This window comes from Aptenodytes forsteri, unplaced genomic scaffold, assembly GCF_000699145.1.
Source record: "Aptenodytes forsteri isolate BGI_AS27 unplaced genomic scaffold, ASM69914v1 Scaffold23, whole genome shotgun sequence".
Lineage (NCBI taxonomy): Eukaryota > Metazoa > Chordata > Aves > Sphenisciformes > Spheniscidae > Aptenodytes > Aptenodytes forsteri.
Window position 1 is genome coordinate 588,637 of NW_008796043.1, and position 15,639 is coordinate 604,275.

A 15,639-nucleotide genomic window follows, 5' to 3' on the forward strand; every position below is an offset into this window, starting at 1 on the left:
GTGTTTAAAAAAAAAAAAAAAAAAAAAAAAAATTGTATGGTTCTCTCTTAGATCAAACAGTTTCTTTCCTGCCATTTTTGTTGCCAAGTCATAATAAAATAAGGACTGTGACCTGAGCAGGACCTCCTAGAGCTAATAAAAAGGAAAAACAATCTGAATAGAGTTCATGCTACAAAGTTAATGTAAAAAAACAGTATTTAAAAAAAAATTTAGAGGATGAAGACAAAAATATATAAACAGAAAAGCTCTTGTAAGCACTATAGCCCTACAAAACACACGCTGTTCTCCCAGTTTCAGGTATGATCTGGCAAGGTGCTAACGGCTCCATGAACTTTTGGAGTCAGTAAGGCACCACTCCTAAACAATGTAAAATAACTCTTAGGAGGCGTTTTCTTTACATCTGACACTAAATCTTTGCTAGCTGATCTTAAGTTTAATCCTATAATACCTTCTAACATGCTGGGTCTTCCTGGCTTATGTTGTGGCTTGGGGTTTGGGATTTTTTTCTGAAAAGTAATAAGGAACTATGTGGGTTTTATGTGTTTAAGTAGTTTATGCAAGGTTTTTGTAGTGTACTATGAGAAAGCCAAACCTTTCCTAATAGTAGGGGAAGCGGCTATCAAACACCGAGCTCCGGCTCCAAATTGTTAAAATAATAACTGTTACAAACCTGACCTCTCACAACCAGAGGTCCTTTGGAAACCGTGGAGTTTACACAGGACTAATGGGAGTCACACATGGGACACCACTCCTCATCCTGCTGGTCTGAAAACTGGATTTCTGTTAGGATGTCTCATCGCAGTGCTCAACAGCACGAAGTCCCGAATCCTTTGCAAGACCTGGGAGCAAATTTGTAGCACAACGAAAGAAGCCTGGGCAGTGGAAAGACTCTCCCTAGAGCTGAGGAAACCCGGTTTTCCCTGCCTACCTTACCCACTCCTTCAAACGTGGAAGCAAAAAGCTTCAAGTGAGCTTCCTCAAGGTGTCTCCCCTCAGCGAGATGCTGAACAAACACGGCTGCAAACTGAAAAGCCGTAATCCTGCCGCTAAGAGGAGCTAAAATCCAGTTGTCATCGACGGCATGGGCCGGCTCCAGCACAGTCCGCTCACGGGATCCCTCCTCCTCCTCTTCCTCCTACCGGAGGTCAGATTTCACCTCTGATGTGCCCACAGAGAACCCAACAAGCAGGATGCTCCTCTGAGCAACGAGCGGGACTAGGAGGAGGAGGAGGAGGAGCTGGACTGCCATAGCATGCAACAGCTTTCAAGGACTAAACGAAATGTACTCTTTCTGACCCTATGGAGAGGAAAAATAGTGCAACCTATGGGAAACGTGCGCATCTCTGTACCAATCTGTGGAGAGCTTGCAGAGAACTGACTGTCTGCCTCAACCTATGGTTATTCACACTTTTAGCTCCAAAAGTTTCTCTTTTCTTATTTAAAATACTAACTGTTTTCCTCCCAGTATCATCCGGGTTGCTGATGCGAGCCAAGGCGATGCTTTTCCCTGAAGCTTATGACCTTTTGTTGGCTCGGAGTAGAGGCTGCTGAAGGCATGTCTGGGCTGATGGGAGGAGAGCATCTATATGGCCAACCCGTTGGTCTACAATTGAGCAACCCTCTCTCCAAGAGGGAGGAAAGAGAAAATATACAATAGGATATATAAAAAAATATATGTAGCACGCATAAAACATACTGGTAAGTCTGCCTAAGAGAGGGCAGAAGAAAGGGGCTTTGGTGTGCACCAATTTCCCTAAAGAAAGGTCATCTCAATACTTAAAAAGGACTGAAAACTCCTCAGAAAGACTTCCTCAAAAATGGTGGGAAAAAAGAAAAATTATGTCAAGCAGGTATTCACTAGAGAAGCTTGCAGAGAAACCCAAATTTGCACGATTTACTAAAAATGCAGTAGAAAAGCTCTGAAGGTTTCCTTCCTCCACATTTAACAACATAGTTAAATTATAATCAAAGCATAAAATTGAAAATTTTGAAAATGTTCAAAATATGGGAACCTTTTGTCTCTACCCTTTTCGTTCCAATGGCATGACCCTCTCCAAAGCCTCAAAATGCCAAATGGAAACTCCAAAGCCTAGAGGTAAAATGGCCCCATCATGCCTTATCAAGACATCTGAGGCTCCAGGCTGACCTCCATCAGTAACAACTAGGGATAACTGACTTAGTTAACTCCATACATACATGATGATACATAATTAACTCCAGAAAGTTTTCTATACCTATCCATAACTTTTAAACCCTCTACAACATTGATTCTTCATGCATCTATTCTTCTCACAACAGGCAGAGATCTCCTGCTACATGTCACTAAGTTGATGTAGTATCATCGGAGTAGAGAAGCAGTGGGAGAGCAACTCTATAGGTAAAATACTTCAAACATTAAAAAACATTAAAAAACAAAACAAAACAAACCATGTCTTTTCCAGTCTTATGTACCCACCAACTTTAAATACTTATATGTACTTTGGAAATCCATGTTTGCTGTAACTCTGTTGCACATTATCAAGTACCGGCAGGTGAGATCCACTTTTCCATCCAGCCAATTTATGACCTGTCCTCATTAGCCACTGTAAATATTATATAATCAAGAGAACCATATTATTTACTTACAAGGATAAGCACAGTTTCCAACAGCTTGCTTGTTTTTCTAAGGGATAATTTTGGAATTGAATTAAAGAACTGCATACGTAATTTATTAATCTTTATATTTAGGGAAACAAAGAGAGCTCCCAGAAGACCTCCAAGCATTCCAAGGAGGATGGTTGGAACGAAGGCCAAGACGTTCATGTCCAGCAAGTTCTTAACCTGAGTCAAAGAAAGGAGAAAAAAAATGTTCTGAACATCCTGCCAGTGACATGAAATATTGCACCCTCTCTTACAAAACCTGATACCACAAAGTAATTTCCATACAGGAAATAAATCTTTCCTTGCGGTTTAGGGAGCTCAGCTAATTAATTTAAAGCTGATCTCATGAGAGATGGTGTACTCTTCTCACACACCTCACAGGAGTGGAGCCAGCAGGTAGACACTGGTGTTGGCACACATAGCAGAAACCTCTATGATGCACTGCAGTTACCACAAGCACTCAGCACTTCAGGTTACATCCAAATAACATGACATATTGGCCTTAATGAACACTTCAAAAGAGACTGCTGAACCAGAGCTTTGCTCACTGTGTCTGTATCTACATCATAATTTGGGAAAGTTCCTTTATTAAGTGTCAACCTGCATCCATACGCATTGAGATCATTTATAAGTAAATTTATTTAAGTAAAACTGTGAAAATTGATGCTGATCTGGAACAAATTGCAGAACAACAAATCATAAACGCAGAATACAGTCTGGCAGCTGGAATACTAATTGAATTTTCTGCTTGATTCCTCAACAGGCAGCAAGGATGAGAGCCATATCATGTTTTAATTTATCTTCCAGCCAACAAAAAGGGATCAACAGATCGGTGGCAATCTATTAAAAGCTGTGAGGATATTATTTCCTTAGCCCAGGCATAGAGTTACACAGCTTTTTGTCAAGATTAGGATCTGGACAGAGTAAGAGGTCATGAAATGCTCAAAAAGCTACCTGGCAAGAAGGACTAAAGGCATATGACAAGGGTTGCCTGCAAAAAAACCTAAACTGGTATAATCTTGGGGGTAACGGATCGGAGAAACTGCCAGCCTTCCTTAAATTGCTTGAGCAAGTGCGCAGCCCCTCTTACTGTTCAAACTCTTTTTTCTTCCTCCTCCTCCTCTTCTTCTTGACCCTTAATCTTATTCTTGCTACAACTAGCCTAGACTTCAACAAATCCACCGGGTGGCTGTACTAAACACTGGTGGTATTTCCTGAGAGGAGGAATGCCAGGGTCAAAATCCAGCCAAGCTTGAACAGTTGGTCCACAGGGTGCTGCAGACTGAGAAACCGGGTCTGGAAGAGGGAGAATCCCAGCAGCCGTGCCCAGGCACAAGAAGCCCAACACCTGCGGGGTACACTTGCAGGGAGCAGGGAGAGACTTAAGGTGTAGCGTGCCTTATAATCAGGCCTACAACCATCACATACGTAGGTACTCTATGTACTAAGCAAAACTTTAATAATGCTATTTGTACCAATAGCTGCAAGAAAATCCATCCTTTTCCAAAGGATTTAAAGAGCTCTAATGTTTAAGATGTGGAAATTCAGAGAGAAGTAGCTTAATTTGAAGTAGAAAAATTCTGTTTTATTTACTGCAGGATCCAAATATCTTGCATTATATTCTACTTAATTCCAATCCTGCATTAAAACTAAAAATGGACATACATGGTTTTATTGTTTTCTCTCCCTACCTCCATTTTACCTAAGGGAAAGATATACTGAGATGTTTGTTTTAAAGTAATATATGCACATTACACCGCATGCGTGTGGCAATAAAGGTAAAGTCAAGTGAGTGCTCCACACGCTGGGAATGAAAGGTGGCACAGTGTATTGTTTGTTTTTGTTGTAGTATCAACTACAGGCTTTGGCCAGTCATCAAGAAAAATCTGTTACCTACAGAGCAAGTTTCACCTTCACAAATATTCCAATGGTCTACGTAAAAATAAAGTGAAGCTTCCCGAAAATTTCATGCTCTGGAGTACAATAAATTCCTCTTGTAACATTATGCTAGGTAGAATGAAACTAAAGAAAACAAATAGTTTTCTTGAGAAACATAACCCACAAGCTTTCAACTCAGAGTTTATCCGCTGTAAACTGTGTTGGTTAATGCCACAAAACATGAAAGAAGCAAAATTTCCCCTGAGCCCTGTGTTCAGTGAAATGAAAATGTTTCTGGTTATCTGTACCACACTGAGAGCCAAAAACTATTGAACCCTGCCAGAAGTCATGTTGATAATAATTTTAGCTAGCTTTTCCGTCTAATGACACTAAGAGAAGATAGAAGGAGACAGAATCCACCGCTCCTTTCATAAAACATCCTGAAAGGAGTGTTAAAAGAGCAATGCTTATTGTAAAATAGCAATTGAAGTGAATCCACTCTCCCCTGTGCATGCAGCTGTTCATTACACAATACTTTGGCTTCAGCAATGAATCTGGCTTCAGAAGGCCTGACCTCTTCCCTGTCCACGTAGTCTCACATTTCCGCCACAAATTTTTATCTTCTTGGTTGTGTCACTGCAACTGTTTGGGGGACTGCACTATGAGTCGGTCTACAAAAAGGATTTGGGTTGAAAACCAATGTCTTTTCCGTTTGCCCCAGCTAAACTTGTGGTAAAGCAAATACACCCCAAATACTTTTGCATAGCATATGCAAAATCATTATATCAGTCACCATGCACACAAAAAAATGTTGCCCATTTTCCCAACCAAGGCATGCCTGTGTGTGGACAATACCATAATCTCTGGTTTCTGCATTGCTAGAGAGATACAAGCCAGAAGAAATTCAGAGGTCAATGAAAGTGATCGGGGAATTACCTTAGGAAAAATATACTTAGTAGCAAAAAGTGGACTGGGATTCAGAAGACCAGGGTTTTATTTCTAGCTCTCTAATTTATCTTCAAGTCAAATATAAAGAAGGATTATTTAGGCAAGAAGAAGTGAAGATCATGATACTTGCACATAGATATTGAATCGTCTTGCAATAAAAATGAGCAAAAGACATGATAGTAAAAGCAACTATTTTTAGGTGGACACAAGGTAAAATTCAAAGATCAAGGTTGTGTCGTGCTGGAAGGAATAAAGTAAAGGTAGCTGAGGCTGAAGGTCACCTCCATTGTGCAACCAGGAACAAACAGCGATTATATGTTTTCAAATGTTTAATCTGTAAGCACCAAGGAACAGGGGTACAGTACAGCAATACCTGCAGCAACAACGGAGAGCTCAAGCCAGCTACAGGAGAGGACACCCTATTTAAGAGCTTCTCTGCTTTTTCCTTTACTTCGAAGTATCCCTCTCCTATCCAGCACCAATACAGAAAGTTATCTTAATAACTTATAAGATTAGCTAATAAGGAAACAGTAGATGCTTTGTCTATTTGTTCGCTTTCATTCAGAACAAAACAACTCTGTGTTGTATCTAAGTGATAACCAGATGTAAAGCGTGAAGGTTTCCATATCCACTGATCTGATAATTGTACATATACCATCCTTTCCCCTTCTCCGTCCCCCTTCCCCGCTACTCCCCCAGCAACATGCTGAAAAAGACAAGCCTAAAATCCTGCATCTGTTTCCTCCCACACCCACACAGTACGTACCCAAAATATAATTCTTTTCTCTGCTTCAAAAAATCCAAAATGACCTCTGTAAACAAACCCATAGAGAGAAGAGGACAGTAAATCCGTGGTGAAGGTAGCCATCAAGCAGCAGAAGAAGGTTTGCCAGGCCAGCCTGATGTCCCAGAACGAAGACACTTCTTCTAATGTGAACAAGAGCCCGCCGATGGGGGCACGAAACACTGAAGCTATCCCTGCTCCTGCGCCAGCCGTAATGAAACTGCGCCTGCAACAGGTAGAAGAGTCAAAATTCGGGTAATGGGGAAAAAACAGAAACAAAAACCCTCCATAAACACCATCAACAGCCAAAGCTGGGTTTATGAGGCTGAATTTAAAGACCTGCTGGTTTATTGTGGGGTTATTATAGTGCATCTCTAGGATTTGAGTTCAGATCTGTCCGTCTTGACCTCTGGCCTTGACAAAACCCTCAATCCTACAACATCGTGCGGGGACCACTGCGCCATGCCAGTGAGCTGCTGAACTAGCGCCAACCAGCCTAACGCCAGGCAGACGTGCCACTTCACACCCTGGAAGCAGTGCAGTCACAGGGGTGAAATACTGCAGGGAAAAAAGATAAGAAAGTTTGGGATTCACTAGAGAATGAGAGTACAGCCCTGGAGCCTGTAGGCTCAACATGCCGCCTCAGTCTGTAGATGTCTGAGAAATCCAAGGGGAACATACATGCCTTGTCTCCCTCCCTGTAAAGGTGTGGAGCTCACATACACCCTGAAAAGCAACAAACTTCTGTTGCTGTAAGCTTCACTAGGAGCTCAAATGGCACAGATCTGCACTGTGAGCCAGTTCCAGTAAAGAGGGAAAAAAAAAAAGAGAAGAAAAGAGAAGAAAAAAAAAGAAAAAAGAAAAAAAGAGAAGAAAAGAGAAGAAGAAAAGAAAAAAGAAAAGAAAAGGAGAAAAAAGAAGAAAGAAAAAGAAGAAAGAAAAAGAAGAAAGAAAAAGAAGAAAGAAAAAGAAGAAAGAAAAAGAAGAAAGAAAAAGAAGAAAGAAAAAGAAGAAAGAAAAAGAAGAAAGAAAAAGAAGAAAGAAAAAGAAGAAAGAAAAAAAGAAGAATACTTATAGTGTTGTAAAGAAAGGCATTAATGGACAGTCTTCCTTTATACATTTATTATTATTTATTTTCCTACACACAACATAATTTTCTTTCCAAAGCACCCATTTCATTATATGAAAACAACATCCTGCATCAGACAAATGTTACATTTTTACAGAAGGCCACAATATGCAAAACAGAGGGAAGTATATAGAAAGAGGAAATAAAATTATGCTTGAATTCTGCCTTGGAAAATTCGATTCAAGTCCAGCCTTTGTGGGGGATACTGGGGTGATGCTGACACATATAATGCACTAATCACTAGTGCTCACCAGCTTATAAAACTTGCATCCTCTGGATGTGCTACCTGAGACCTCAGGGATAATTTGCAGAAATGCTGAGCATTCCGTACTAGCTGAAGTCAACAAGTATACAAAACACTTGAGTATTTTTAATATTAAGAAATGCCAAGTTCTCAGCAAAAATAACCCAACAGATCAGAGTAATCTCCAAACATTAGGGGGCCCTTTTGACTTCTCTGTGGTGTCCACAAATTTTATCAGTACAAAGATGGGTGGCAGTGAGGATGATGGACAGAAAATAAGGGAAAAGATTAGAAAGTTCATGTGTCAAAGACCTTAACAAAGCCCACCAGTAAAGCTACACAGGCAACTTCATGTCTGATATTTCCCAACTCACAAATGCTGAGTTAGACAATCTTGTGCATGGATTTTTACTTACACGTTGTATCTTCACAGCGACATTGTTTCCACCAGCAGGGAACTCAAAAGGTACTGCACGCCGCAGTAAAAGCTGGGCGAGCTTTGCTTGGACGTCTCCAACTTCTTGCTCTAGTCAGTTGTACGTGCTACGTGTCCCACCAGTAGTATCAACAATGATATTATAACACATCCGTTACAGCTGCCCGATGGAGGGATGTCTTAAGATCCTTCAACGTCCTAATGCTTGCTGAGTTACTGCTCTACCTGTGACTGTACTTGGAGAGGGTACATCTCTTGAGCCTACTTAATAACTCCAAAAGATACCAGGGAGTGGGAGTCTTTCATCCTGGTCTTTGTAAAGAAGCAAGGTCTCGCTTAAACTGAAACTTGTCTCTGCTGCTCACCAACAACCCTCTCTGTGAAGGGGACTTCTACACAACCTGTCTCTCCCAGGATGGTTCCTGACTGCAAGCTAATGCTTTTTTCTAATTATACTATAACTGGATCCTGCAGAGAAAAACAAAAGTGCTCGCTGCTTCTCTTACTGCAATTGCCGATTTCTTCCATGACTAACACTTTGTTTAACTAGCATGTCTCAGATTTACTTAAATGACTGATCTTAAAAGCCTAAAGGCAAAGGAGATCCTGTATCTTCCCTTTGGTGCTGTTTGATTGTCTTTTAAGCTACAGATAGTTCACAGTGGCTGTTCATTTGAATTCTTTGTATTTCTTTAGGAAATTAACACATGGGAGTCCTTCTTTTTTTCCTTGCTTTAGAAAAAAAAACCCAGTATTGTATGGGGTTTTGTATGTCAACATGACAATAAATACCACCCAGAAGACATAAACTGGTTTATAATTTCTTTTTCTGGAAACTAATCTCATTAATTTCAGTAGAACTGTTCACAAGAGAGAGCTTACCAGAGTTATCTCACAGACACGTATGAGCAGCGAAGAGACAGATTAAAAAAGTGTCACAATTTACTTTTTCAAAACTAGACAAATAAAGCAAGGGCCCCCTGTACACATTGTGCAATCCCCATCATCCCTTTTTTCCTGGGCCAGCATCGTTAATTTGAGGATAAAGCCTGTGTCTAAAAATCCTGCATTTTTCTCCCTCATACAACCCAGAAGGCAATGGGAAAAAGCCTTCAGTATTAATGTAGTATTTCACAAGCGTTCAGTAAAACAACTTGTGAACTTTCTTTTAATTAAAGAACTTTAAAGTTGTTTAATTAAACAACTTTCTTTTAATTAGAGTGGGTGGCTTTTTCCCCATTCCAAATTGACAAGCAGCAGGAAGGCTGAAAGATTGCTGGAGCAGCATCTCCATTTCCCTTCCAGATGCAACGGGCTCGCCAGAGACTCACTGGACACCCCCGGGGTGCTGAGGGCGGGCGGCGGGGTGGTCCCCCGAGAGCCTCACAGCTCTGCCCATCACTTACTTATCAGCTGAATTGCGAAACCTGGTGAAGATCGGGAGGTGGACGCCAAGGGTGTCCGACTGCAGCTGGCTCAGGCCACAACCCAGGAGAGCGCTAAAAGTGATGTATAATTGAGAGCACTCTTTTGGTAAATTATTCGTAAATCAGCCACGGTTTAAAGGCAGGGGAGGACAGAGCCTTAGCCAGCGCGCAGCAGCAAAGCTAGATGGGTTTCAACAGATTTAAACATGGAAAATGTTGAACACGTCTTTTAAATATGCAAAGTCCCGTTGACATAAAGCAGGAGACTATTAAAGACTTTCAGATTCTTGACTCAGAGACTTAAGTGTCTCTTTTGCAAGGAGCGTTGTGATGATAGACCATGAAACGCCTTTTGAAGAACTGCATGTTAATGTCTGCCCAAGTGTGGTGACACATCAGTCTATAGCCCATCGTTTCAATCATCTGTTCCCAGGTTAATGACCATGGCAGTCAGAACAGCCCTACTACTAACAGAAGATGTGTAATGATTTAAATTATTACAGTGTGTTCCCAGGCAACACTTCAAACTACATTTAAAAGGGAAAAAAACCCAATCCAAACCCTTAGTGAAATGAAAAGTCTATTCATTGTGTAATCTTGGAAGACCTTTCTACAAGACTTAAATTAGGAGCCTTAACGAATCTCTCAGAGGTTTTTAGCAACTTACGTGTGTTTATGTTTAATAAAAATGGTGGATGGTTCCAGCTAAATTAAATAAAACTAGCTCTTAATTCCTATGTTTTGAAAAGGTATCACGTTAATACCGTGCTGACTTTCTTCATGGAAATATGATTCAATTCTTTGGCTCGTGCATCACTGTTACCAACCCAGCACAAAGGAAAAAAAAAATCACAGCTGCAGTCTCTGAGCTCCTGGAGACAAATGTCTGAAAGCAAAGAAAACAAAAGAAACCTAAAGGGAGAGCTAAACCTTGGTAATCATTGTCTGGAAGGTTTGTGGCTGCCTCTGACTAACCATGCGCTCCTATTTTTGAACAGCTGAGTCATCCCCTAGGGTGCTGCACCTCCATGCAAATAAATAAATAAAGATAAATCCATGGAGTAACAGAAAATGTGAAAGGGTGGTGGGGAGGAGGACAGGTTTGGTCAGGGCGGTGAAGAGGAAGAGAACAAACCTCAAGGGTGAATACTTTCCAAAACCAAAATGATCAGAAATAGAACAGCAAACCAGCCAACAAATTATCTATATCGTATTAGCAGAGACCAATTTTACCATCTCTACTCAAGATACGGTTTAATAATGGTAATAAAGTGCAGCAGGATTCTCCTCTAAGCGGTGAATAAAGGAAATGATGTCACTTACCAAAACAGCAAAGCCCAAAATCTGGCCTGCAGTTACTAAGTTTGGCTGTATTGCAACATAGTAAATTTTAAGAACCACTCTGACTTACAGAGCAGGACTGGGCAACCCTCCTCTCCCCTTCTCACCAGGCCCCGGACCAAAATAGGGTGATGGGGATTCTCTTTCTTTGTATATAGCAAGGGGGGATAAAAACATTATCCTTCAAAAAGACTATAAAGCCTACTTTTCCCTACCTGGAAACATAGTATTACACTACTGCATGAACAACAAGCAGCTCCAACCTGACTTGCAATCTGCCATCTGCAGAGCTTGCAAAGCAGCGCCTGGTTTCTGTGGTCGCCCTTAGCTGGCATCGGCAGCTGCCGTGTTTGTAAGCTGGAAACATGGACCCCAAGGGCCTGGCTGTCCATCATTGTGCGCCTTGCACAGCCACTTACAGCACTTCTGCAGGTGGCTGCAAAATTGTTGCCCCTTTTGTGCGCAGCCACTTGAGACTGGCTTTATTTTTATACAGACTTTGCATAGGTAAAAGCGGTTATGCGAGATGCAAAGCAGCCGGCAGGCCATAGCTGCGGGACAAGTTGCTTTTGAGAAACGAAACTGACTGCAATTGTCCAGATAACTGCTTGCTGAGCCTCAAGGGGAATCGTACTAGGGAACCAAGCCAGTATTTAAAACACGCAGTGAAAAAATGTTTTTCTTCACTGCATGGCATGAATAGTTGTGCTAATGCAAAGGAGGGGAAGAGCACAGGTGAAAAGAGCTCTCAATGCAGGGTATTTTTTAAGCCAGCGCTGCCACCAAGACAGACATTGCAAACCCATACCCTCAGCCTGATAGCTTTAACTTTTGTCTGCTATTTCTTACCCCAAATGGATCATGGGACCTTCTGGCCCACAGAAGAGCCCGGAGGCTACAGCCAGCACGCATGAGACGAATGTCCCTAAAAAGGTCTTGATGTTAAAAAGATGTTGAATAGAAGTGCCATTCAAATACCCAATGATTTCTGGCAAGCCAGATGGTGAACCTGCTGGGCAAAAGAACTGCAAAGGAGGAAAAAAAAAAAAAAAGAGAAACAGAGTCAACAATCATTACATGTTGATGTGTTAGGTGCGTCTATGGACACGTTTTTAAAGTCCAGCCCTCATCTTGCTCTGTTCATGAACAATCTTTCCCAGAATTAACAGGCGATGTAGATATGCATATAACTACTGGCTATGCACAAAAATTCAAGCTCCCAACAGTGTTGCTATATGTGTACTGGGGGTAATGAGAGAAGAAAACAACTGATGAGGGCCCCTGCCATCCCCCCCGATACCCAAAGTCAACCAGCCTCTTGTCTTTGCACAGACTGTCTGCGAGGCAGGGTGTACGTGTGAACCTGCGTGATTTGTCCAGTCAGTTCAGACTTTAGATAGCTTAAAACTGGTCAGTTATTACCTGTATAACAGCAAGCTCCCTTTTCCTACTGTTGCTGGATTTCAGGGTAAGTTCAGTAAAACATTCACTTTTTCTCTCACCTATGCTGTTAATTGCCTGTCTATAATCAAATTGAACACAGCGGGACAGTAAATGACAGAAAGGCTCAATGTTTTAGCCTTGCTGCCTCGTAAAAGTACTGATCTGGGCTTTTAGCACAGCTAAAAGATCAATCTAAAACCAACAGTAACTTTTATATGGACTGATGGTCTTTGGCTTAGGCCCCTTCCAAACACCGAGTTTTCATAAGTTACACCAGCTGCCACTTGTATTTATTTTATAAACACCACATGCTAAGTGTAAATTGCATCGCCACCACCACTGATTTCACCCCAGACACTTTTATACAAGTTATGGGCGGTGGAATCCAGCTTTAGGCTGAAGGCCAAGAAAGACCGCTCCAATTGGGTTGTATGATAGAGGGGTTTTTTAAATAAAATACTGAATTAACCAGTATTTGGAAGAGCAAGAGATTTGGTTTATCACAGCGGTATGGGCTTATTGCGTAGGAGACGTAACACTTACCAGCACTGAGCCTGAAGAGAGAACCACCATGGCCAGTCCAGACCCAAGTGCACACAGCCAGGTCATGTGGATGTTGCCATCCTGTCCGGTTGACAAACAGATTACTACATCGGCACCCACAGACCAGGTCCCGCTTTTCAATGATCTTCTGTCCCACAGATTTCTGCAGGCAGAAGGTGTACCATAGGGAAAACCCAAAACAAGCAGTGCAGGCTCTTCAGAAGGACAGGAGTGAGTAATGGTAAGGTGAATGATGACTTTCAGAGTCATGTTTTTTTTCTACGACTTCTCGCCCATCTCTAAAAACACTATAAAGCATATGTTGTTACTCATCAAGGCTCTTTTCAGGTCACAAGCAGAGTTAAAGGACCTTAAGAACATGCACAAGAACACACTAAATGCTGTCTTCAGGAGACATTTTGCCTGAATGGAGGCTTCAAAGTCTTACATCAGTAATTACTTTTATGAATTTGCAGCTATTATTAGTAGACAGAATATACGTGAGGAAGCTCTCTCCTGCTTTATTTTAACCAAAAGGACATCTCTCATACTAGGCCTTCTCACATTTAAAAAACACGTTTCAGTCTCCCTGGGTTTTCGGTTTGTTTGTTCGTGCTTGGGCTGACCGCAGCTGTGCTCTCTCCAGAATTCCTCAGCTCCCACATACTTTGCCGCCTTCCACAGCGCTCAGCTGTGATTTGTCATGTGTGTAGGTCAAACACATCCCTTGCATTTCTGAGGTCACAGTGTTACAGCCAGCCACCGCAGCCTTCCCGGCAGCATGTCCCACCAAGGCTTTTGTAAGCGCATCGTGCTGCACAGCCAAACAGCAAAGCAAAATGCACGAAAATGAGTTTTGCTCATCCGCAGCTGAAGGAGGTGTTTAGATGAGAAGGTCTTCCAGAGCAGGAATTACATGTTTGTACTGATGTCAGAGCCTGTGAGAGCTTACCTCCTGCCCTTCTGTATTAGTTTAATACAATAGGACAAATTTTATAATACAACATGACCCACAGTGTGTGTAACGGTTGTTGTGATGCCCTGGAGTCAACCTGTGGTTTCTTTCTATATATTCTTTATTTATACTTTAGTGTGTATATATACACACATGCATGTATATACATACAAATGCATATATACATATATGCATGTGTACTCATCCACTGTTTATATATTTTATAAACATACGCATAGTTTGTATATAAGAAACCCCAGGGAAATAATATTCCAAGAGCATGATATATGCTTTCCTCCTGGAAAGCATAAACTTGTTCATTTCTTGGATATTCCTTCTGATATATTCAGCCTCCATCTGTTCCACAGACCAAGTCTTCCCTTGCATTTCTGTGAAGTAATTGAGATCTGTCCTTCAGCAGTTGGCAGCATTATTCCATTATCTTGATTTCACAGAATAGTGGAGGACACATCCATGTCTCCCTTGTACTGGAGAGCCCAGAACTGGACACAGTACTCCAGATGTGGCCTAGCCAGTGCTGAATAGAGAGTAAGGATCACCTCCCTCGACCCGCTGGCAACACTCCTCCTAATGCAGTCTAGGAGGCTGTTGGCTGAATGGCAACGCAATCACCTGGTCTATCAAGCACTGCTTCCTTCCAGTTTTGCTTTTGTCTGCAAGTTTGCTGAGGGTGCACTCTGCCCCATCATCCGGGTCATTAGGGAAGATATCCAACAGTGTTTGGCCCCAGTATTGACCCCTGGGGTACACCCGTGGTGACCAGCTTCTGGCTGGACTTTGTGCTACTGATCATAGTGCCTTGAGCCCAGCAGTTCTGCCAGTTTTAAATCCATCTCACTGTCCACTTATCTAACCCATACACCACCAGTTTGTCTATGAGGATGTTATGGGAGACAGCGATGAAAGCCTTGCTAAAGTCAAGATAAACAACATCCACTGCTCCAGTCATCTCATTCTAGAAGGTTGTTATCCGCTGTAAATCCATGCTGACTATGCCCAATCACCTTCTTGTCCTTCATATGGTCAGAAATGGTTTCCAGGATTATTTGCTGTATCACCTTCCCGGGGGTCAAGATGAGGTTGACTGGCCTGTAGTTCCCTGGATCCTTCTTCTTGTCCTTCTTGAACACAGGAGTGACACTGGCTTCCTCCAGTCCTCAGGAACCTCTCCTCAATTGCCATGACCTTTCAAAGGTAATTGAGAGTGGCTTCACAATGACATCAGCCAGGTCCCTCAGAGAAGGCATCGAGTACCTTGGCCTCTTCCAAGTCCTTTGTCACCAAGTCACCTACCCAGTTCAACAAGCCCATGTTTTTCCTAGTCTTCCTTTTGTTGCTGATGTACCTGTAGAAACCTCCTTCCTTTCTTGTTGCCCTTCAACATCCCTTATCAGATTCAACTCCAGGTGCACTTTGGCTTTCCTAACCCCATCCCTGCACACTCAGTGTCTCTGTATTCCTCCTGGGTCACCTGTCACTGCTTCCACCTCTTGTGTGCTTCCTGTTTATGTTTGAGTTTTGTGAGGAGCTTCCTGCCACCTTTTGCTTGATATCCTGCTGTGCTGGTTTTGGCTGGGGTAGAGTTAATTTTCTTCATAGAAGCTAGTATGGGGCCATGTTTCGGATTTGTGATAAAAACAGTGTTGATAACACAGGGATGTTTTAGTTACTGCTGAGCAGCGCCTACACAGAGCCAAGGCCTTTTCTGCTCCTCACCCCACCCCACCAGCGAGTAGGCTGGGGGTGCACAAGAAGTTGGGAGGGGACATGGCAGGGACAGCTGACCCCAACTGACCAAAGGGATATTCCATACCATATGACGTCATGCTCAGCATATAAAGCTGGGGGAA

The 15,639-nt window shown here is 42.2% G+C and overlaps 1 protein-coding gene across 1 annotated transcript in view; it reads right to left on the minus strand.

The window, feature by feature from the left end:
• Positions 1–15,639, minus strand: part of LOC109279658 (chloride channel protein C-like) — a 210,823-nt gene that overhangs the window by 191,952 nt on the left and 3,232 nt on the right. The window contains exons 3-7 of the mRNA XM_019473736.1: positions 12,814–12,894; positions 11,677–11,852; positions 9,466–9,558; positions 6,233–6,476; positions 2,626–2,820 (exon numbers count right to left, since the gene is read on the minus strand). Coding sequence (XP_019329281.1) covers positions 2,626–2,820; positions 6,233–6,476; positions 9,466–9,558; positions 11,677–11,852; positions 12,814–12,894 — 789 coding nt within the window. The remainder of the gene's footprint in view (positions 1–2,625; positions 2,821–6,232; positions 6,477–9,465; positions 9,559–11,676; positions 11,853–12,813; positions 12,895–15,639) is intronic.